General features: G+C 46.0%; 1 protein-coding gene across 1 annotated transcript in view; it reads left to right on the forward strand.

The window, feature by feature from the left end:
* Window positions 1-23,575, forward strand: part of TAF6L (TATA-box binding protein associated factor 6 like) — a 482,594-nt gene extending 459,019 nt beyond the window's left edge. Inside the window, exon 10 of the mRNA XM_069645168.1 lies at window positions 16,011-23,575. Within this exon, the coding sequence (XP_069501269.1) occupies window positions 16,011-16,775 (765 nt within the window). The 3' untranslated portion in view covers window positions 16,776-23,575. The remainder of the gene's footprint in view (window positions 1-16,010) is intronic.
* Window positions 23,576-23,755: the final 180 nt, after the last annotated feature.

The raw sequence follows: 23,755 nt of genomic DNA on the forward strand, positions 1-23,755 counted from the left end.
CAGAACTAGCCCTATGGGACAACTATAGACATGAAGCAATGGGCAGTTTCCTTTGATCTAACTCCTTATGATCTGGCAAATGCTGTTTCAGCTCAGGGGAACAGGAAGCAAAAATATGTTCAAGCAGAACAAGATTTATCATGCCTTTTAAAAAGGTGTTTCTTTATGACCTTCAACCTAGCCACTCAGGTTTTTCAAAGAATCATTCAAATAAGTTACCCAAGTAGTATTTTCTTTTTTCTTGTGGTCTCTACACCTCTTTAAATATTGGGGCCAGAGTCTTCCCAAACTTTAAGAGCAGAGCTTGCTTTACATTTTTCATAATAATTTCTCTCATTCGTTGACAACTTCATCATGGCACTACAGCCATTCTTGGGGAATTCTGGCAATCTTGTCAGACTCCTCCACCTCTTGTACAACACAAGCATACTGAAAGGCAGTCAACCAATCAGTATATTCGTTCTCATGAACATTCAACAGATCCATAGGAAATCTCTGATTAGAGCCTCTTGAAGTACCTGGAGAACCATACCGTCTGGCAAACTTCAGCTGGATTGCTATTTCCTTCTCTTTCTCAACCTTATTAGATGCCATCTTTGATATGTTGTAATTGATCTTCATTTCCTTTGGGGCTTAGCTCCTCCTTTCTGAAATCAGAAATAACTTCAGCTTCAGATGTGGTGATTGAGGATGGAGAAGAACTCTTTTCATTCTCATTTGGGCCATCTGTGCTATTCAGAACAACAGGACCACTCCTACTGCTAGACACTTCCCTAGCATCTTCTACACCAGTAGCAACAGGTAAACCATGTACCATAGATTCCTGATAATCCATTAATTTCTGTGCTAGGTCGGCTTAGTTACCAGCGTTGGGTAAACCCTTCTGTGTACATAATTCTTTTAAGTATCCAACTTTGTTGGTAGCAAGAGTAACATTAGTGTATGTCTCCATACTTCAATATAAGTTATGTAACTTTTATGGGCCTAAAATCTTTGAAAGCTTATAGTTCTGGGCACCAAGAACTATGTGATCACTCCAGTGAATATATACTGAGTGCCAAAAACCGTATCCCACCATTGTTTCACCAATTTGTTGAGATGTATTTTCTAAATCAAGACCAGTGGATTTTGGGAAGCCAACCTATTATTGTAAACGGGATATAGGAGGGGTGTGAGTGGTCTGGTGCTACAAAGAGGTCACACAGAGCAACACCTATAATTCCAGTTAGACCGCGAAGTATAAAAATATACAATGATTTATTAGGCCTTTAAATTACACACTAAGCAGATAAAAACTTCTAACCAGATATTGTCTCACAAACTGTGTAAAACATTTTTTTAAAAATATATATATATTTCTGATGCTTGTGAATCTGCTTAGAATTGCATGCTGTGCATAGAATCTGACATCTAGTGGTAATCGCGGAGTATTGCGAAGAGATACTTTCAAAGAGAAGGGCACACATGCACCACAATAAGATAAGCACACAACCACCAAGGCCTCCTCGACGGAAGCGTCAGAGAAGCGTGCAATGCGAACAGGGCCGCCGAAAACTTTGGCGCCTCCCGAACCTCGTGGTCCAGCACCCTCCCCACAACCGTCTTTGCGGCATGTGACTGGGCATTGCTCTGGAACGGGTGTTCACCCAAAAAAGCATACGGTCGCCCAAACGCCATCCGAGGGTGCATGGTTGTGCCACCACCGGAGTCTGGGTTCTCTTTCCCTCGGCTTCTAGACACCTGCGTATGCTGGTGCTACAGCGTCTATCTCTCTCTCTCTAGTGCAGTGGTCTTCCAACTTTTTTGGTCTGGGCCTCCCACCTCCCCCAAACAAAATGTGGGCAGGCCGAGCCCCCCCAAAAATGCCAAATGGGATAGTAAGTCCAAATGGCTATATGAACTATTGCGTGCCGCCACTGCACCCTTCTGCCAGTATAGTGCCTGGGCTCCCCACCCGCTCCCATTACAGCCCCTGGGCTCCCTCATTCGACTCCTAACCCAGTCCCTGGGCTCTTCCCCGCCCCACCACAGACCCTGGGCTCTTCCCACCCTGCTCCCACCAATGTCCCTGTGCTCTCTCCCTCACCCCCCCACTCCCACCACTTCACCGTGGCTCCCCCTTCCTGCCCTCACCACAGTCCCTGAGCTCACCCCACCCCGCTCCCAGCACAGCCCCAGGGCCAGTGACAGCTGGTGAATTTTCTAAGTGGAGGGGCATAATTGTTTCTCCCAGATATGCCACAGCAACCGAGTGTAGCGAGTGAGCCAGAGCCAATCAAGAAGGGTTTGCAGGGAGGAGGGTTCCACCCCTAACCCGTAGGCTATGTTTCTAAATAATGGGTTCAAATGTTGCATTTTAGAGCATACTTTTATTTTTAAAAAAATGGGTAAAAAGCCAAACCGTTTGAAATTGTCACTGAGGACGAGGGGCCTTAGGGGGCAGGTATGTTATGTTTTACTTGACATCTATGATAGATGTCCAGTAAAAAGATAACCCTGCCCCCTGGTCTTGCACAGCGCCTAACACACGCACACAATCAAAGTGATTGTGTGCATGCAAGGCACTGGGGGGCCGATGGGGGGGGGGGCATGGTATTTTTTTACTGAACATCTATAATAGATGTCCAGTAAAATAAAAATAAAAATAAATACCATCCCTGTCCCCTGGGCTCAACAGCGCCTCAGAGGGGGAGCTGATTTTGCCAGGTGGGTGGGATTTTGTGCAACAAAGGCATTTTTAAAATGCCTTTGTTGTACAAACACCCCCCACCTCCCCAACTCATCAAAATGAGCTCCACGAACCAACACAAATGTACCTTCTGCCCCGGTCCTGAGGTTTCCTCCCCAGCTCTCCTGCTCCTGCATCATGAACTGGAAGCAAAAGCTTCCTGGTTCCTGCACATGCATGCAGGGGCCTGATTGTGGATGCTGAAACACCCTGTTCCAGCCTGCCTTCTCTGTATGTGCGAGGAGGCGCAGGAGCTCCCCCTCGCACATACAGACATGCAGTTCCCCAGCCAACGTTTCCAATGAGCTATGCAAGGCTGGTGAAGCAAAGCACCCCAAGCCTTGCATGGCTCATTGAGCATGTGCGGCTGGGGAACTGAACTGTCAGAGAGTTAGCCAGCCCAGGAGCACTCCCGCAGCTGGAAGAAGCAGCTGAGGGGAGTGCTCAGTGTTTCACTGGGCTGGCTCCCTGGCTGCTCCACAGTGGGTGAGGGGGGCCACTGGGTCGATGCCCCCTTGCCCATTATGAATGAAGAGTACCTGCCCAGGACTCCACACAGCGCCTATTATTATTATTTCTTTTTAATTGACTGTTCTATATTTTACTTTTCAGCCTGGGGCCTTGCCCCCGGATACCCCTCTCTTCACACCCCCTGGGAATGCAGCTGTGTTCCCCTGGGGGGGCTGCCCCACAGTTTGACTATCACTGCTCTAGCTCGAAGCAGTTCTGAACGTCATGGGCTTCGTGACTCTGCTTGGCTCCGCCTCCGTCAGGTATTGCGTTTCCAGCAGTCCTCCCCTGCTGGGGTATGTGCCTTTCTCTTTCCTCCTTGTTTTGTATGGCCTCTATTTTCAACCTCCTTGTCGAAGTCAATTGAAGATTCTTTCTTAAAGTGACAGATTCTTTCTCTTGAGGAATATAGCATTCGAGGGGATTGGGTCCTCCGACGTATCCCATATCTATGACAGTAATCACCACAGCTGTGCTGCTTCGGAAAATCTTTCAGCTCCTGCGTCGATGACGTTGATACGCCATCCTCAAGGGCCTCCGTTGAGCCGACGTCACCGGATGTTATAAGTAGGACGCACGACGCCCGTAGCCTCAGTTCCGTTTTTTCTGCTAACGTGTCTGCTTCGGATATCTCGGAGCGCCTCGATTCTACTGAATCCTGTTCTTTCGGTTCTTCAAACTTGTTTCTTCATTGCTATCGAATATGATGTCTTCGGCTTCTTCCACCCCCGGTCCGGGTTTAAGAAGTGTCGGGTGTGCGGGTCCAAGATGTCCCTGACGGATACGCATGACGCTTGCCTCTAGTGCCTCAGGGAGGACCATGATACGGACAACTGTCCACTGCCAATCGCTCACTTCGAAGTCCTTGCGGGAGCATAAGAAGAAGCTGTCGGTCGGTAAGGTGGCCAAGCCCTGGAAGTCGCGTTCCACTGGTTTTTCGACAGACGATTCGAGGGGCGACTCTCCGCATCGTTGTTGTGAGTCCAGGGGTTCTCGGTCTGGGAGTCGGTCCCGCCATTCCTCTGCCTCTTCGAGGCACTCCAGGAAGCGCCGTCACAGGTCGCCTTCCCCGTCCTCTTCCGAGGACTCCCTCCATAGGCGGGTAGCTTGTCCCAACAAGCATTCCACTCCGGAGGAATGGGATTCGTTCCGAACTGAGATGTTGGCGATTTTTCAATCGCAGGGCTCCGGTCCGGCCGCGCCGTCTGAGGACGCCGGTCGATTCCGCGCTAGAGACACTGCTCGTCCGCCTTCGGGCTCGAGCAGTCGTCGCGACCACCGGGCGCCTTCGAGGTCCCGGTCGGACAAGGATGGTCGCTCTAGACATGCGCGTTCCAGGTCCCGGTCCTCGACGCCATCGAGACCGCGAGACACTGTGAAGTCTTCGAAGAAGACATCGACACTGGCGGCGCAGAGGTCGTCGACAGACTCTCTCGAGGCCCCGCCTCCGAGGAAGTCGTCGACGCCATCGATGCCTAGGCTGTCGAGAGACACGCTCGGGGCTCTGCCCTCGAGGCTTGTGCCGACGCCGTCGAAGCTTTCGGTGCCATGCTCGACGTCGACGCCCATTCCGTTCGCCCTCAACGCCTTTCGAGGCAGCCTTGTCAGAGGTACCCCATGGCACAGTGGCACCCCCAAGAAAGGCGATGGCTAAGGCTAAACATGTCTTTGTGCCTTTTTCTGTACCCTTTTTCCAGCCTCTAGATTATATTTCTGAGGTGGATGAGGGATCTGAGGATGGTGAGGTTCCTGCATTGGTTTCTGATGACATTGTTTCCGGTCACAGTCAACTTGAGGACCTGCGTCAGTCGCTGCAAGATGCCAGTGGTCTAGACACCTCTCCGGAGGTGGAGCTTGGTGGGCCGGAGCCTGGCACGCATGCCGAATCTTAATATCGGCACCTCATGTTGAGGGTCACTGAATACCTGGCTTGCCCCAACAAGCATTCCACTCCTGAGAAATGGGATTCCTTCCGAAAACCTGAGAAATGGGATTCCTTCCGAAAGGAGATGTTGGCGATTTTTCCAATCGCAGGGCATGGTCTGTCTGCCCTTCGAAAGACGCCAGCCGTGACAGTTCTAGAGACTCTGCTCATGCGCCTGTGGGCTTGAGCGGTCGTTGCGACCACCGGGCGCCTTCGAGGTCCCAGTCGGACAAGGATGGTCGCTCTAGACATGCCCGTTCCAGGTCCTGGTTCTCGACGACCGCAAGAACCTGTAAAGTCTTCGAAGAAGACATCGACGCCTGCGGCGCCGAGGTAGTCGACGCACTCTCTCTCTCGAGGCTCTGCCTCCGAGGAAGTTGTCGGCGCCTAGGCTGTCGAGACACGCTCGGGGCTCCGCCTTCGAGGCCTGTGTCAAAGCCATCGATGCTGTCGCCGCCGCGCTCGACGCCGATTCCATCAACGCCTTTCGAGGCGGCGTTGTCGGGGGTACCCTGTGGCACGGTGGAACCCCCAGAAAGGCTCTGGCCAAGGCTAAACATGTCTTTGTTCCTTTTTCTGTACCCTCCTTCCAGCCTCTGGATTATATTTCTGAGGGGTCTGAGGAAGGTGAGGTTCCTGCAGAGGTTCAAGATTACATTGTTTCTGGTCATAGTCAACTTGAGGACCTGCGTCAGTCGCTGCACGCTAGACACCTCTCCGGAGGTGGCGTTAGGTAGGCCGGAGCCTGGCACACTTGCCGAATCCTCATACCGGCGCCTCATGTCGAGGGTCACGGATTATCTCGGGTGGTCTGCCCCCCCCTGGGGATTTTCAGCAGGATGACCTGACTGATATCCTGGACCATGGTCCTCCAACTGACCCAGTGCTGCCATTCCATATGGCCTTGCAGAGAAGGGTGGCTGTGGCTTGGACTGTTCCGGAGAGTCTCCCGGCAGTGAGCAAGTCCTTGCTGAGGAAATATCACCCAGCCAGTGGCGACCCCTGCTACTTGACCACGCACCCTACTCCGGAGAGTTTGGTGGTGCAGGCGGCTACGGCTTCCCGCAAAGCAGGCATCGTACCCTACCATCCCTCCTGATAGGGACGACAAACGTTTTGACGACTGGGCAAAGAAGGTATTTTCTTCTGGTGGTATGGCGCTTCAGGCTGCCAACTCCGCTTGTGCCTTGTCTCGTTTCACGCACACTCTATGGAACTGTATTTCCCTAGCGGCTGATCATATTCCCTAAGGGGAGGAACGGGATGGTTTCCTTGCTATCGTGCAGGATGGCAAGGATGCCATGTGTGAATCCGTTCAGTCGCGTCTGGACATGGTTGATTGCGTCAGCCGGTCCATGGCGGCGAGCACCGTAATGCGCAGGTTTGCGTGGTTGCGGAAGTCGGGGTTTGCTCCGGATGTGCAAGCCCGGCTCCTCAACATGCCCTTTGATGGTGACCATCTTTTTAGGGAAGGCTGACGAGAGTCTTGAGAGGTTGCAGACCTCCAAAGCTGCAGCAAAATCGTTGGGCACTGCAGTTCGCAATGCAAAGACACTGGTAAGTATTCCTGTAATACTTAACCTGTGGTCACGGATGTTGTACCCACTGGGAGGTTTTTTCACACATAGACTGGGCTATCTCAGACCGGTCTTCTGTCTTCCTGAAACAATTTAGAAGTAAAATGGGCCCCATTAATGACCGTAATACTTATGCGTATATGAGATCACATACCAATCCAAGTGTAAAGATACACGTGTGCTTGTCTTAAGTCGCTGTGTGTATCGGCCAGTTAGGGTTACTGGGGTGCCGACACGTGTTTCGACCACTTGGGGGTCTTTATCAAGGCGAGTGGATTGTTTTGATGAACATTGATCTGTGGTAGCCGTAATACTTGGCAACTTTTAAGGCACTGGATAGTGCTTCTGTATTGCAGGGGAAGCTTAAAATAGCTTCTGATTAATCAGTCAAGTGAAACCCATCTTAGAATATCCTGTGACGCCGACATATTTACACTTGATTCAAAAAAGCATAAAAATGTCTGATTAATCAGAAGCTATTTTAAGCTTCCCCTGCAATACAGAAGCACTATCCAGTGCCTTACAAGTTACCAAGTATTACGTCTACCCCAGATCAATGTTCATCAAAACAATCCACTCGCCTTGATAAAGACGCCCAAGTGAGCGAAACATGTGTCGGCACCCCAGTAACATTAAAGACAGTAGCACAATGCAAAATACAAGTTGTCGTGACTTTTTGAAACAGAAACATGACGAACGCAATTGAAGTCTTCTGTATTATGTGAATCTTGTGTACAGCGCCAACTCTGTAAGAATCTCCAACCCCTCTGCAACATCTCACCAGTGGCGTCAAGCACTGCCAGACTGGGTTCTTACAACTGGCTGCAAGTATGCATCAACCTCAAAGAAGTAAGCTCCAGCGCGGTAGACACACCTTCCTGGTGCTCACAAACCACCCTCTTGTATCTGCCAGTTAGCACACACTTTTCATAGCAGTCGCAGTACTGGCCGTGTCCATACGATAATGTGCGGATCATTGCATTACATTAAACGGGTAAGTCCTGGCGGTCGCAATAGTATCAATATTCGTTTGATCCAGTAAGGATCATTACATTAACCACGCATCGTAGTCGGTAAAAACGTCTGCGTGAGACCTAAATCGATGCTCACAACGCAGCCATCGCCGCCTCGTTACGTATAGTCCGGAAAGTTAAAGAATAGCAAAGCATACTTACTTCGTAGTTACTAATCACGGGACGTGAGGCAGTGGACCGGAAAACCGATCTGGTGCCTCACTCCAGTGTGTATGCTCCTTGTGGTCATGGCAACCCAGCGCATGCACAGTGCATGCGCTTCGGGCGGTGGCCATCTTACTATGGAAATACGCTTGCATGTGAATGTGCATATTGATAATAATATGGGATGCTGTAGTTCCATTCAGTGGATCAATGATAAATCATACGTGTCGGTTAAGTAGGACCTCTACAGCCCCAGCTTGTGGGTGTTACATGGGCACAACTTGTGCTCGTAATGGAGTAAGCGTCTCTGTTTATGTGTAATTTAATTTAATCCAAGGGTGCATCCACCCCGGGTAATGGCACCCCTGAGGGGCCTGTCAGCATTTCTGGGTACCTGTAGGGTAGTCAGTAACCGTAACACCATTCCTTCTTTGTACATATGCCTCACGGACTGCAGCCCGCTCACACTCTTAAGGACCTGATGCACAGTTTGGGTACCTGTTGGATAGTACATAGCAGTGAAAACCATTCTCTCTTAGTACATACCCTCACAGGCTGCCCGCCTGCTCACACTCTTAAGGATCTAACGCACAATAACAGTGAGGTATACTCGGTACTGTTTCTTATACAAAGCAAATTAGATCCCATTTGCTGTTCATCCCCCGTGGGGTTAAGGAATCCAATATGTTAATCCACACCATTTGTCTTTTGAGCAATTTCTTATGTGGGTCACCACCCCGGTTTCCTATTGATACCTGTTGTAGGGTTACGCACTTCAGTTGTGCTATGTTGTGTCTCGCTTCTATAAAGTGTGTGGCTACTGGTGATTTTAGGCTTCTCATCCGTATATTTGACTTGTGCTCCCTCCATCTCACTTTAGCCATGCGCATTGTCATCCCCACATAGTACAGACCACATGGGCATCTCGGGGCGTATACCACATTTTTGGAATCGCAGGTACAATAGTGTCGTAGTTCAATGACTTTCCCAGAGTGTGTTGGTGTGTGATCTTGTTCCCTTTGATAATGTTGCTATAATGTTTGCAATTGCAGCATGGTTGAGTCCCTTTATGTTGTACTTTGTGCTTTCTCTTGGAAGGCAGATCTGCTCTCACTAGTGTGTGCTCCTCAAAGCTTGGCTATTCCTGTAAGCAAAGGATGGAGGTTCCCGGAAGAACCTATTCAACGTGGGATCCATTTACATAAGGGTCCAGTTTTGCTTCACTATTCTTTTGGTCTTTTGGCTTTGCGTAGAGTGGGTTGTAACATAAACCAGTGGTTGATCTTTCTTAGATGGTTTCCGTCTCAGTAATGTCTCCCTAGGTATACTTTCCACTTTCTCCGCTGTATCCTTGATCCGGTCGGTATTGTATCTCCTCTCCTGAAACTACTTCTGTAATGACCCCGCATGCTTCTTGTACGCCTCTTTGTCGGATATATTTCTTTGATATCTGAGGAACTGACTCAGAGGTACACTGTCCATCGTGCGCTTGGGATGAAAGCTGGTTTTTGTGAAAATCCTGGTGTTCAGGCCGTTCCCCTCGTGGTATATCTTGACATCTAGAAAATTGATACTCGTTTCACTGGCCTTTGTCATGAATCGTATCTGGGGATGCATGTTCATAATTTCAAAGACCTTCTGTAGTTCTTCCACTGGTCCTGTTTAAACTCCAAATACATCATCTATGTACCTCACAAAGATGGAAAGGAGTTGCATCCATCTGGCCGTTTTTAAGACATGTTCTGTTTCCAGGTACAGCATGTATGTGTTAGCATAACTGGGCACCATTGCTGTCCCCATGCGCGTACCCGCATTACAGATGGAAGGGCAATCCGCCCACAGGAAGAGGGCAGTCCACCCAGTAACGTTGCCAGTCCCACCACACAATAGCTGTCAGCAGCATGACGGCCTGCGAGAGCCAAAGGCCTGACTGCCGTATAAGGCGTACGGCTGTCATGCCTCCACTACAAAAGGCTCTCTGCCCTCCATGAGAAGTGTGCCGGTCCAGGCAACTGTGATAAAGGCTTCCCGCCGTGTAAAGACATCCGCCTATTACAGGGACCACTCACACACTGCAAGGAAATACAATGGAAAGGTGTCCGCTATCAAAGGAGCCCCTCCAGCTCACTGTCGCCTGTCCACACTACGCATGTGGCAAGAAACTTAGGAATAGGGTGTGACTGCATCCGGTCACGCGCCTTATGACCTGCACAACGGTTGTCAAGAGCAAACTAGTGGCACTGACCCTGAGGAAGCATGATAAAAACTTAGGTTGCTATGGGCACACCAAGGAAGACGAGTATGGATAGGAATCACCAGCAGGCCATGAGGATCAGAGAAAGGGAAAGAGACAATGATGTGCAGAGGGGGCACTGTAGGATGACTGAGAAGGGGGCGTTCAAGCAACAACTGGAGTAGAAGGAACACCCATGGGAAAGGAAAGACGGACGACAAAAAAGAATACCACGAAGACCCTCAGAAAATGCCCAACGAAACGGGAAGGCAGCCCCACAAGAAAGGATGGTAAAGGGTGTGCAGGAAGTCCTAGAGCAAGTTACCAAGGACAGAGCCCTGCTGCAAGAACGAAGGGAGGAACAACACCAAGAGGAAGACAGAGGAAAGGAAAGGATGATGCTACTAGAGCCCAGGAACAAAAAGCTGTTGAGGAAATAGAGAGGTTCTGCGCTATCTTGGCTCTGTGTGTCTCCATCGTAAGGATTGGTTTTCCTGACAATGCCATAAGTTCTTTTTCAAAACGCATGCAGCGGTTCCAGATTCACTCTAGATGTGCGAATGTTTAACCAATAGCTAGCTGCAAATCCATTATTATTGGTAAGTAACATTAATATAGGTTCCTTTGTCATTTTCCTTATGCTCATTGATAATGGCGTCACTGATATCCCTGTGAAAAGACGACTCCGGTCTGTCAAGCCATCTCGTTCCATTTTGATTTAAACCACGCTCATGTGGTGTTTAGGCAGGTTTAAAATGAGTACGGCCTCTGTAGTTGTTTTTGAATTACAAAGAATTGTAGTGTTTGCTCTTTCTTATCTTGACCACATGGCTTATCTTTGGTCTCATGATGGTAAGTTCTAAAAAAGGGGGCTTAATATGCACATGAAGCCTACACTATCTTTGCCCCAGGACACTCTAAGCAGAATGCTTCTGTACACAAGCCAAAGGTGAAGAGTTGGCTACAGAACAAATTATCTAAGAACCAAAGATCTTTTAAGAGCTCTAATTCTACATCGACATCAAAACACTTTGTCCATCAATCTACCTAAAAAAAAAAAACTACTAATCGCCTCAAATGCTGTAACAAATAAATATTTGTACCAAAACCAGGCTGAAGGTATCAACAGTCTGCCTGCCACAAATGTAAACGTATTATCTTATGCTCCTTTGGACGAGTTGATCCAAATTGTGCATGATATGGATACAAATAAGAATACATCTAAATTGGCACCTAGTATCATAGACAGATCTTCTAAGGTTGCTGGAATTGTGGAAAATGCTCAGTCCTTAGCTGATCATAGTCAAGAGATACGCAAAGCAATGGATGCGTATATGGCTGGGCATCCGATAACAGCCACCCTGGGCCCTTGTCAAACACATTTTTCTCATTCTACAGCTCAACAGCATGTTTCAACACATTCTGATTCTACTCCAGCTCTGGTTGAGGCAGCTGAAGTTGTGTGTTTGGCTGACAGCGCAACAGCTTTAAAAGTAATTTCAGGTATGTTTAAACACAAAGAAACCGGTTCTGAGGTTTCAGCTATAGCTAAAAAAGTACATTTTGAGCTTCCATCCCCTGGTGACAGGATGAAGGTAGCCCATGGCTCCAATCAAGTTAGTAGCAACGTTTTAGCCGCAATTGCTCCTCAACTTCTTAGCCTGATTGATACTGCTTTATCAAATGGACAGGCTATGGCTCACCCTCTTCCCCAGCAACGGGATAATAACACCCATATTAGATCTGAGACCCGGCATCTGAATCAAAGAGAATTACGTCCAGCAACATACCCATTAGTCTTGGCCTGTAGACCGTCGCCGAATATACAGTATGATTTAAATCGGCAGGCTGTAATAGCCATCTTTTCTGATGTTCCTCTGTTAGAGGATATAGCTTCATCAGATATCAAATTGGGTGAATTTATAAACAAGCCGAATTTGATTCAGTGAAACTCTGGCTGCAGTCACATGTTGTTCAGAATACGATTTGGTCTGCGAAAAATCAACTTCACGCGTTAGGATTTGAGATCTTGGCAGCAGTGTCATCACAAATGGTTATAACTTCTCAGGAGAAAAATCAATCCTCACATAAAACAAATAGTAGGGATTTGAAATCCACACATTAAACCCCAACCTTTGCACAATGCACAAAATGTAATAGTGGCTGTAAATAACTAGCCTCCCCATTAAAGTCACATGAAATCTCCCTCTTCAGTTGTAATACGAGGGGGTTTCGTCACCTTTTAAATAACGACATTAACCACATTGGTAAACACGCTGTGAATCTCTTGCAAGGATGCTTTCTCTGCCAGTATGGGATAACTATGAAATCCATCTTAACCCTGCACTTAAAGCAGCCCAGGGTAGACCATCCTCAGGACTTCTAATTGCTGTTAAAGCAGTTGTTCTACGAGCTGAGCCTTGGGCAGCCCCCAATGCATATATGCAGCTGGTGAAACTCTTCACCCAGTCATCCTCTGTTGCCTTGATCAGCTTCTACTGGAACCCCGTTGGGATTTCAAACACCAAGTTCATTAATGATTTAAATGACCTAATAAATCTAATTGTCTTGGATCCTTCTGTCGAATATATCATATTCGCAGAAGATCTTAATTTGCAATGTATGGTAGAGGATGGTGCCTCTGATGGAGTAAGGCTGTTTATGTGGAGGGGTTTTGTCTACTCTCGAAGCGTGCACATGTTGAATGGAACAAGCTTGTCTGACTCCCCTGCACATCCAACGTGGCGCAAAGGTAGTTCTGCTTCCATTTTGGATTACGTCTATGTCAGTGATGTATTCTTTCCATCTGTCATTGATTTTTGTTTTGTGGAAACGAATGAAAGCGATAATGATATTCTTAAAATTAGATGGTTGTCTGGAAGTGCAGGTATGGATAGCAATGATATGTTTATCCAGGGTCACTTTTTGGTGAATAACCAGCAGAATAGACTGTGATGGTCGGAGCATACAATCAAAGCCTTTAGTTTATTCTTTGCCCATGAGTTAGACAAATATAACATGGGATGTGGTTCTCACAATTTAGCATATAGCGACATGATGCAACTGTTTCAATGTGATACGCATTTCAAAGTTGGGTCCAAACCAAAACTTCATGTTCATAATCATGAAGTAAAGTTGAGAAAAACTTTGTATAGATTTCAAAAACGGCAAGTCCTAAATTAGCCTCCTGAGCTCAGGGCAAATATGTTAATACATCTACGCACCAGCTATAAGAATTGGCTACGCAACCAGAAGGCCTCTCTTTATCAGTCTGATGGTGCTCAAATGTTGTATGCTCTTGAATCCAAGAACACAACAAATACATGGGCAATATTAAATCATTCTATACATGGCTCCCAAACTTTCGTTCAAGCCAATGCAGTACCTGAAGCAAAGTGGACTTTACATTATAGTCAATTATACTGTCTTGTTTCAGGGGGCTGCAGTTTGGATTCTGTCGATGTGGTTAAATCATTTCATCTTGATTTTCATTTAGATCCTGAACTTTGGGCTTCCATTCTATTTGACATCTTTACAGCTATTAACCGTACACAAAAGTTGCCCCAATGCTGGAAACATTTGATTGTCTTACCGATGTATAAAAAATGGGACCAGCATCTTCCAACAAGCTAATAGGCCAATAGCTTTGCTGGATGCTCCGAGAATTTTTTTTGCAAAGAGTCCTAAATGCTTGGACTCTAAAGTGTCATCTGAGAGACCCATTCCAGGCAAGGTTTGTAGCTGTGTTGGGTACCTCACCCAACATCATCACACTCAATATGCTCAAAGCACAATTTGTACAACAGAAGCTCCCGTTATATATCTGGCATTCATAGACTTTAGAGTGGCTTTCGACTCTATTGATCGGCTCCTATTATATCAAAAGCTGCACCATTTCAAATGTCCACCCTCGCTACTAGCGTTGATTATGCATCTCCATACTGACACCACAATGCAAGTTAGATTGTCCAACGATGGGCGTTTATCATTGATTTTCTCCACACTAAGTGGACTTAAACAGGGGTGTATTTTGGTCTCAACACTGTTCAACCTATTTATTCTAGATATGGGTGAAACATTAGTCGGAGCCATAGGGGATGCTCCAAAGCTTGGTCATCCGAAAATTGTTTGGCTTTTATATGCAGACAATTTGGTTTTATTGTCACAAACACTGAGTGGCCTTCAAAACGTATTGTCGAAACTTGAAGCTTATGTCCATGCAAATCAGTTATCGATCAACACTGAAAAGACGCAGATTCTCGTTTGTAATAATGGACGTAGCACCAGACAAACTAGATATAAGTGGAAATTACAGAATACAGAACTGCAGGTTGTCTTCCAATATAAATATCTGGCCTCTTCATTTCTTGCAATCCAGAACATGATACATATGCTCTGGACTTAAACAACAAACTGCGTACATTGATATCACAGGCAAACATTTTAGCCTACAAATATGGGACATTTTTGTATAAACATATTCTCATGTTTTATCGTCAGAAAGTAATACCTATATTATTGTATGGATCCGAAACACGAGCTCCGAAGGAGCATGCAGATTGGGACAGATTGGAGTCTCAGTTCTGGAGGCAAGTATTACGGTTACCAAACTCTGTACCTCACTGCCAATAATACAGTTTGAATTGGGCCTATTATCAATATACGCACAAGTTGTGTGGCGCATGTGCTCTTTATTGTGGAAATGTTAGGTGGGTACCTCTGCAGTAAATATGCTGAGCGTAGTAGCACGCTATCTATTGGTTTCCGATGATACTTTTCCATCTTGTTGGCGACAGCACATATTGAATGCTATGACAGATGCGTCAGTTACTCTTGACTTGCTACTACAAAATCCTGGGTGAGCAAAAACCAAAGTTTTTCAGTTCGACTGGTGTGCCAATCAAACAAAATGTTATACATACAAAGATTTTGATGTACTGTTATTCGGCACAAAACGATATTGTGAGCCAGCTGATTATCTATTGGCATGCCCTTACATTCGCACCCAATATATGCTTTTTAGATTTAATCTTTGGCCCACCAATGATGTGTTAGCCAGATGCAGACAAATATCCAGAGCTCAAAACTATTGTTGCTTTTGTAAAAATATCCTGGAGAAGGAAACCTTACAACATCTGATAGTGGTTTGACCCATGCTAGATGCCAAACGTAATATACATTTTAAAGGGTTGTTTGCCATCTATCGCCCTGTTGAAATAAACCAAATTTGGCAAATAATTTTTTCGAACACCAAGCAAGCGACAAGAGTGGCTATAGTTCATTTTTGGGATTCATTCTTTCCGGGAGTTGGGAGTGTGGTAAGTGAATAGATCTACCCTAGGTTCATCTTGGAGCATAAAAGGATTCTTAACAGTTTGTTATCCTGGCTAAGATTGGTAGCCAATGTTAATGTTTCATTGGTGTCAGTTTTAATTTGACCTAATGAAAATTGATAATTTTGTTTTCAGCCTAGTATTTTTAGTTCTGTTTTATTTCGTTATTAACAAATTCTAATTGTGAATGATTTGATGTGTAGTAATCACTGATGAAATGTCTTAAAATTGTAATAATGAAATGTAGCATTTGAAAGGTTGATTTTCAGCTTACCAAATAAAAAATAAAAAAATATGCACATGTCTATTTACAGAAATAGTTGTGTATACTATTTTAAGCGTAGCTTGTGTTTTTCTTAGCGAGGCCACATTACTATCACTCTGTGTCACATGAGAGAAAGTGCCAATTTGACCTACTGCTCTCTTAAAAGAAAAATGTCTTAATTGCTAATCTTACAGGTTGGGTAGTTGCAACGACCGAGCGTTGGTGACTGGCAGCTCAATCCTTTTGTTTACATGTCTTGCAGGTGGCAGTGGAGCGCCTGTTGAAGATGAAGGCTCTCTCTCAGCCAGCAACCAAAGAGAGTGCGCCGCTAGACCAGCGTCGACGAGAGAGCTCCCCACGACTCAGCCCGCTTCAAGACCCTCAGGCAGAGTTTGGCTTTGGGGTGGCCAGCCACCTCCTGCAGCCTGGTGCTGCCATCGCCAGTGACCCCACAGCCACCTCGCTGCATGAGATGTACCAGGAGCTTTATGATTTCTTTGGGGACAGCCTGGCTATGCGCTTTGGCACTGGCCTGGGCCTTCAGCCAGCTGAGAAAAGCCTGCGTGACCCCAAGCCACCTGACGTAAAGAAAGAGCCAGGGCCCTTTGGTAGCGCTGGAGGTGATGCTGTACGCAAGATGCCGCAGCTGACAGCCAATGCCACTGTTAGCCCTCGAGACGCTGAGAGTCCCAAGTCAGATCATACTCCGGGCCGCCCTGTGCCACCTCGCTCTACTAATGTAGCACGCTCGCGCAGCATCTCTCGCCAGGGGCATCGTGGTGCTGCTGTACGCGAAGTCTTTCAGAAGTCTCGTTTTTTCCCCAAAGCGCAGCACTTCAACTTTGTGATTGATGGGCGGCAGGTGGGGCGTCGTTGCAAGGGCCGGGTCTTTCAGACTTCCTTCCCACAACACCATGGCCCCAGCCACGTTTCCCGCTATGCTCAGAAGCTGCCCATGATTGGCCGGACCAGCAAGCCGGTGAAGAAGTGGACACAGGCTGAGACGTCACTTTATCTACCCCTCTGAGGAGGCCGCACCTGGACTCGTGACTGAGGCAGCTTTCTCTTCTCGCACAATCCGACGCCACGCCCTGGGGATTTATCTACAGTTGTTCTAGGCTCATGCAAACTCCCGTTTATATTCCAATGTAGTGATTATCTGTGATCATTCCTTCCTTGCTCGTGTGTCTATCACAGGACGTTCCTGCATTCCATGGAGTATGGCACTGACAGATCCGGGGTTGCCACTGTACAGGTGCTCTAGATGGATAGAAGGGGCATCGCCTAATGTTGTACTGGTTGAGATGCGGTTGATGCTGGTATTTCTGTGCACTGGCTCTGTGACAGTCTCGGTACTGGCGCAGCAGGGGGCACTGCAGGACATGGTGGAAGTACCTTGACAGAACTGTGTGCACTGTTGTTGAGTAGGAGGTAGCCTTGACTAGTAATAATGGAAAAGGGCAATTACAGCCAATGTTTTTTGGGATACAAAATCACTTCATACCACAGTTGATGCCATCATGACCAAGGCCCTACCTTTCATACAAGTATCGAATAACATTTCCAAAAGAAGGTAACTGCTAAGTCTGCCTCCACTTGGAATTACTAAGTCAGTGCCATCCCATATATGCCTCAGATAAATGTTATTCTACACCGATCAATGCACCCTCGGTAGATAATGTAATACAACCAGTTTTGCAGTTAGGCGAGGCTGGTACGTTAACAAACAGTACGTTTATTATCTCTGTCCCTTTCCATGCCCACGTCACTTCCTCTTTGTACTTCAGGGTAACGAGCAATAGTCTGAGGACAAAGGGCACAACACCCACGCCCCACTTAAAACAAAACTGTCTGCCAAGGTGTCAAACGTTCTCCATCAACTCAAGGTCACTTTCTAGGTCTTCAGATTTGGTTTGCGTTTTTAGACTGCCTTACTAAGAACATGGCCCCCTTTTTCCAGCAGTGATGGTCTTGCTCTCTGATGCCAATCTTCAAACGTCTTCATTTTTTCATTACAAGTAGTGTCTCTTGTCAGCATTTCCTTGAGCGTTTCGATATCTGCCAATTCACCAAATGGGTGAGGCATTCCGGCGCAAATGCTGGACATTTGCCAGCGGCACAATGTGTAGTAGTTCGATAATCTAATAGCGATGTCACATACCTGTAGTGCATGAACCCTTCAACAGTTCCATTTGCTGCAGCCAAAGAGGAGCAAATTCGCATTGCTGAAAACCTTAATATCCAGCAAACAGGGCAAAATCATGGCCACTGAAAGGTGGACCATTGACTCATGTGACCACTTTAGGAATGCCATGAACGGCAAACGTCCTGTCAAGTGCCGGAATGAAAGCAGTGGCAGCTGTGGATGTAACAATCTGTAGGTCAGCGTAGCGTGACATTTCATTCATTGCAACTAGGATGGAAGGGCCATTTGTAGGGGTCCTAACAGATCGACTGCCACTATCTCCCATACAGCTGAGGGTAGTGTGGTCATTTGTAAAGGTTTCAGAAACGTATTTGAAGCTATGCTCCTAGCCCAATTCTTTAACATCGACTCGACCGTGTCCATTTTGTGGAACCGTACCTTTTTGTTGCAATGATCTCTTTTTTCAGACAATTCCCCAGTAACCTTCATGTGCTAGTGCCACTACTTTCTCCTGCAATGAACCGGTAATGACAATCCTGTTACTTTTCAGAATCACACCTGAAGATGTAAAAGATCATTTGTATTTTATAAGTGTCACTGACTCCAGCGCACTGGGATCCGTTTTTGGGGTCGACTGGGTTGAAATCACGTTCTCACACAACTTTCAAGAATGAATGCGTGTCTTGAGTGATGCCAATTTAGGACCCTTGCCTGGTTCTTTGCTTATGTCTTCGATAGATATTGCTTGTGGACTTATATGTGAACTACAGAACTTATGTACTGCTCAGCCTCTGATGGTTGGGAAGTGGATGACTGGACAGAAAGTCTGCAGGATTCTTCTTTCCAGATGTGTGAATGATTTGAAACTGATGTTCTTGTAGTCTTAGTCCCCATTGCGCAATGTGAGGAAGCATTTAGCATTGTGTTTGCCATAGATGGTTGTGCGTGCCTGATGATCCGTGATGATAACTTTTTGCTGTATAAAAACAGATGGTAATGTTAGCAAGCACACACCACTGCCAGACAACTCTTTTCGGCCTGGGAGCACCCCTTTTCGGTCGTACTTAGACTCTGGCTTGCATATAGACAATTTACTTGGGGGATGACCAGACAGATTTAAATCATGTTAATATTGCATTTAACCGGGTTAACACCTAACCGAGATAGCATCAACAGTTAGTTCTGTGAGTTGTTCTGAATAAAAATAGGCTGTGCATACGGACGGAAGCAATGCAGTCTTTGATTTGATGACAAGCAGTTTGGCACTCCGATGACCGGATGAAATGTTAACTTTGTTTTGGGAGCAAATACAGATATGTGCTTAGGGATGTAAAGTCTTTGATATAACAAATGTAGTAACTTGCCATGCCCATAAAAGGAGTGAGTACCAAGAGACTTGTGGGATTTGGAGTTGCAAACAGAGCCTGTATTTTGTGGGGATCAGGAGGACCCTTCTTAGAAAATTTATGTCCAGAAAACTTTAAGGTTGACTTGCTGAAATGACATTTAGCTGCATTGAGGGCAAGCTGTGCATTCTCCAGGGTCATGCATACTCTTCTGAATTGTAATCTTCCTGTGTGGTGCCAAAGACCAAAAAGTAATTGCTCTATTAAGGCAATCTAAAATATGGCTGATTATTTTGTGGATTTCATCCTCACGCTGATGCTTAGATGCGTGTAATTGAAAAATCCTTGATGCATCATGAAGGTCGTGATATATCTTGGGGAGGGGTGGAGCTCCAGCTGGTGATACCAATTGTTGAGGTCCAGTTTGGAAAAGACAGTGGCACCATGCAGCAGATGTATCGGGTTAATCATCCTGGGAGCTAGATATGCTCTTTCCTTGGCTTGGTTAGGAGTATGTATGCTGATGCTTATGCGAATGCACCCATCTGACTAGAATAGAATTGGTGATACCCATGGCGTACTGCCATTGACCGATTTAATGTCTTGATCCAGTAATGCTTGTATCTTGTCATCCACGTGAAGTTGTGTACTTAGGGAAATTCTGCGATGATGTTGGGCAACTAGTTTCAAATTCTCATTGATGTGCAATTTGTTATGTTATTGAGATGTATAACACTCGCCGCTGTAATTTTCATGGTCTCCAGGCACTTGGGCGGATCTGAAAAGGAAGGAGGGAGTGTTCGGTAGGGTTAGTAAGTGGGATGCAGAGGTAAGCACAAGATGGCTTTACTGTGCTGTTGGTAGCTTCAGTTCGGAAAGCAAGTCACTTTGTGCTGCGCTTGCTTTTAGTTGGTATGGGTTTGGTTTTTGCGTGTGTATGGGATTGTTTTCATGTCTGGTGTGGTTTTCTGTGGGGGTTTAGTGTGTTGGGTTGAGTCGCGTGTTGTAGATGGTGTGCGATTTTGAGTTTGTGCAGTGGTAGAGGTGTGTTTGTTTTATTTGGTGGTTGAAGGTGAGTTTGTAGGAAAATTTAACATTTTAGTAGGGTTAGGAAAAGGGATCTCTTTTCCAGGCTGAAAAAGGGAGCCACCTATCTGACAGATTGGTCTATGCTCAAACTTTCCCCAAGCCTGGAAGTGTGATGGAACCAGCATTGCAATCATGCCTATTGCACTCGTGGTGTAGGGGATACATTATGTGGATACACCCCATCAGTATTGCTGATGTGAAGGTAAGAATACACCCTCATGTGATCTTATCAGAGCCAAGTATGTAGACTTTTGTTGCGATGTGCAGTTTTGTCTTTGCATGAGTAGGACGCAGTGAAAACACCCAGGCATGGGAGGACTGAGGTGGATTCATAAGCATAAATGACTATTTCAGCCGGACTGACCTTGGGTACTCTGGAGAGTGATGCATATTCTTGTCCCCAGTTATGTTCACCATGGCGCCCATACCAATCCAGAATCCAACTGGATTTATGTTCAATTGTAGTAGCAAAATGGACAGTGTTCTATGGCTGTGGGGACTCGTTTTTCTTTCATCTCTGGAGGATGACTCTGATTCATGGTGCGAGCATGGCTAAGCATCTATGTAATTACGCTTTTGTTGTTCTTGGGAGCAAACTTGCTTGGGAGATTGATGGGTGCGGTTAGGCTAGTGCTGAATGAAGTCATTCAGGAGAGAGTCAACTTGATGTCCCTGATTGAGACCTGGCACACCTCGACATAAGGGATGCATCTGTGTATTGAAAAAGTGTCACTTTTGATGCTCTGCATATGGATTCAAATGATTTTCATGCCCACATGGATTACCCATGGCTGGACACCGTCATTTGGGAATTCATCATAGCTGCACATTTTACACAAATGGAGGACTGGACCGACTTTGGTGTCACACTTACTTGACATATGGATGCAGGCGAGGGTTGTTGATTCCTTTTTGTCCATGGCATCTGCTGTCATTACTGTGCAAGTCATGATAAGGATAGAGTGCAAGTCTTTTGTAATAATTTTGTTATGAAAGGTGTAGGATTCACACCCGGAAATCACTTGTTATTTCAGAGCCGTTTTCTTGGAGTATTTATCGAAGTGACAGTATTTGAGGCCTGGTATGGAAAACGTACCTCTCATAATCAACATTTTTGTGGGGTGCATAGTAAATATTTACACCATCTTCCAGGCCTGCATTACATCCTCTGGTACCCCAGATTGCTATCATCAGTGATATCCTAATGGAAAGGGGCCTACAGTTGTAATGGCTCTGGTGTGCACCCACCTTGGTGTGAAGGAACATCTTGAAGTTGAAAAGATAACGTTGTCTGTGACAGTATTCCTCTCTCATTTCTGCCTGATGACCAGTTGGATCAGAGAGAAGTACCATGTATGTGACATCAGAGCACAGTACGCAGGTTCAGTGGCACAGCACTTAATGGTACATCACAGCATGTTTTATTTAGATTTATTTTATTAATTTATAAAGCGCACAACAGCCCGTGGGCATCGAGGCGCTGTTACAGAGTTCAAGTACATGCTTTACATAGTTTCAAGTACATGCTTTACATATTTTACATGGGTACAAAACAGTGGTGTGGCGTGAAATAGAGCGGCTAGCGTATGCATAGCTTTAGACGAACAGCCATGTTTTAAAGGCTTTTTTCAGAACGTATAATGGGAGGGTCCTGCTCGGAGTGTGAATGGCAGAGAGTTCCATTCTCGGGGTGCAATGAAAGGGAAGCTGGCCCCACCTGCTTTGGGGCATTTGACTTTGGGCAGTACGAGACGATGGAAGTAGGGTCTTTTGGTAGGTCTGGATGAGCTTGCCTTAGTTACCTTACTAGAGAGGTGGGGTGGGGCTGTATTGGTAATACACTTATGAGTGATGGCTAGCGTTTTGAATAGGACGCGTTCTCTGATGGGAAGCCAATGGGCTTCACGCCTTGCTGCACTTACATGGTCTATTTTATGAATGCTGAGGGCGGCTCTAAGTGCATTGTTTTGGATAATTCGTAGTTTCAATATGTTTTTTGATGAGGTGCCAGCGAAGAGGACATTGCAATTGCAGTAGTCCAGTCTTGACCCTATGATGGTTCTGGCAATGGTGAGGTATTTCTCAGTGGACAGGAAGGGTTTGGCTGCATTGAGTAATTTGGTTGAGTAGGCTGCAGAGGATGCAATGGCGCTAACTTGTCGGGACATTGATAGGGTGGCGTCTAGGAGGACTCCTAGGGTTTTGACTGATGGCGAGGAATATGTATGTGGTCTATGGTGAATGCAGTGCATTGACTGTTGAGTCTAAGCTTCTTGTGGCCCTACCAAAAGGATTCACAATGTGTCTTCATTGAGGCATAGCCAATTGGCTGCCATCCAGGCCTGAATGGTGGAGTAGGGTTTTGGTATCCGCCTTATCACTTGTCCATTTAGAAGAAATGTTGGGGCATGTTGTACTGAAGAGCAAGAGTTCATGTGTTGGGGTGTGCTTGACTGGGGCGTTGAAGGAGGGGAAGGCAAGTGTTACACAAAGCAGGCAAGATATACACTGCTGCTCTTCTGTAGTGTGTGGTGGTCAGGCTGGGATGTCCCTTTATAAAGACAGGAGGGAGACTGGTGGGGGGCACTGTCGGAGAGCATGGTGGTTGCACTCACTAGCAGATGAAGAAGGATGGGCAGTGATAGCCAGGACCACACACACTGGCTGGAAGCAGGCGGAGAGAGGCGGCCACTACATGTGGTGACTGTATGTGGCATGCAGGTCTATCTGCCTTTGTCGCCAATACTGTAAGGCAAGGCACAAGAATGACAGATTTAATTACACATTTAAATATTTATTTTTTAAGAAAAAATACTTTTTGGGATCATTGGTTGGATACGTTGTCACGTGGATTACTAGGAGAATCCTCCTGCCCTTAGCACTGTCCATCCTACTGTATCCATGTTACCAGACTCTGATGGTGTGTCATGGTCCCCAGGTAGCCTTGCACTTATTAGCACAAGAAACTTGGAAGACTATGGACACCCACAGAAAAAGTCTCGTTTTTTCTGTTACCTAAAAATAAAATTGTAGAAAAACGACATCTTAATGAAAATGCAATTGTATGTAGAAATTGGTGTAATATTTAAAAGGCTGCATATTGTATCAATGAAATGTTTGTTTAAAAAAAAAAAACTGTTTTAGTAAAAAGATATATATATATTTTTTCAGGCCATGTAATTTTCCTGTACTGGTTGTTGCTTCACTACTCACCAAAACTCAGATTAAAATGTATGCAAAGATTGATCCTTGGAATCAGGGGACATTTTCTATTTCTGACTTAAGTATTTTTGTTTGTCTTGCAGATAATGAAAAATGTTTTTTAAAGAGATGTGTAAAGTAACACGTGTTTTGGTCTTCTTGATTTTGGCTTCTACCAGACACCACAATATTTACTCTTATTCTATGTTTGTCATATGACGTCAG

This window comes from Ambystoma mexicanum, chromosome 2p (assembly GCF_040938575.1).
Source record: "Ambystoma mexicanum isolate Mex_15411 chromosome 2p, UKY_AmexF1_1, whole genome shotgun sequence".
NCBI classification, from domain to species: Eukaryota; Metazoa; Chordata; class Amphibia; order Caudata; family Ambystomatidae; genus Ambystoma; species Ambystoma mexicanum.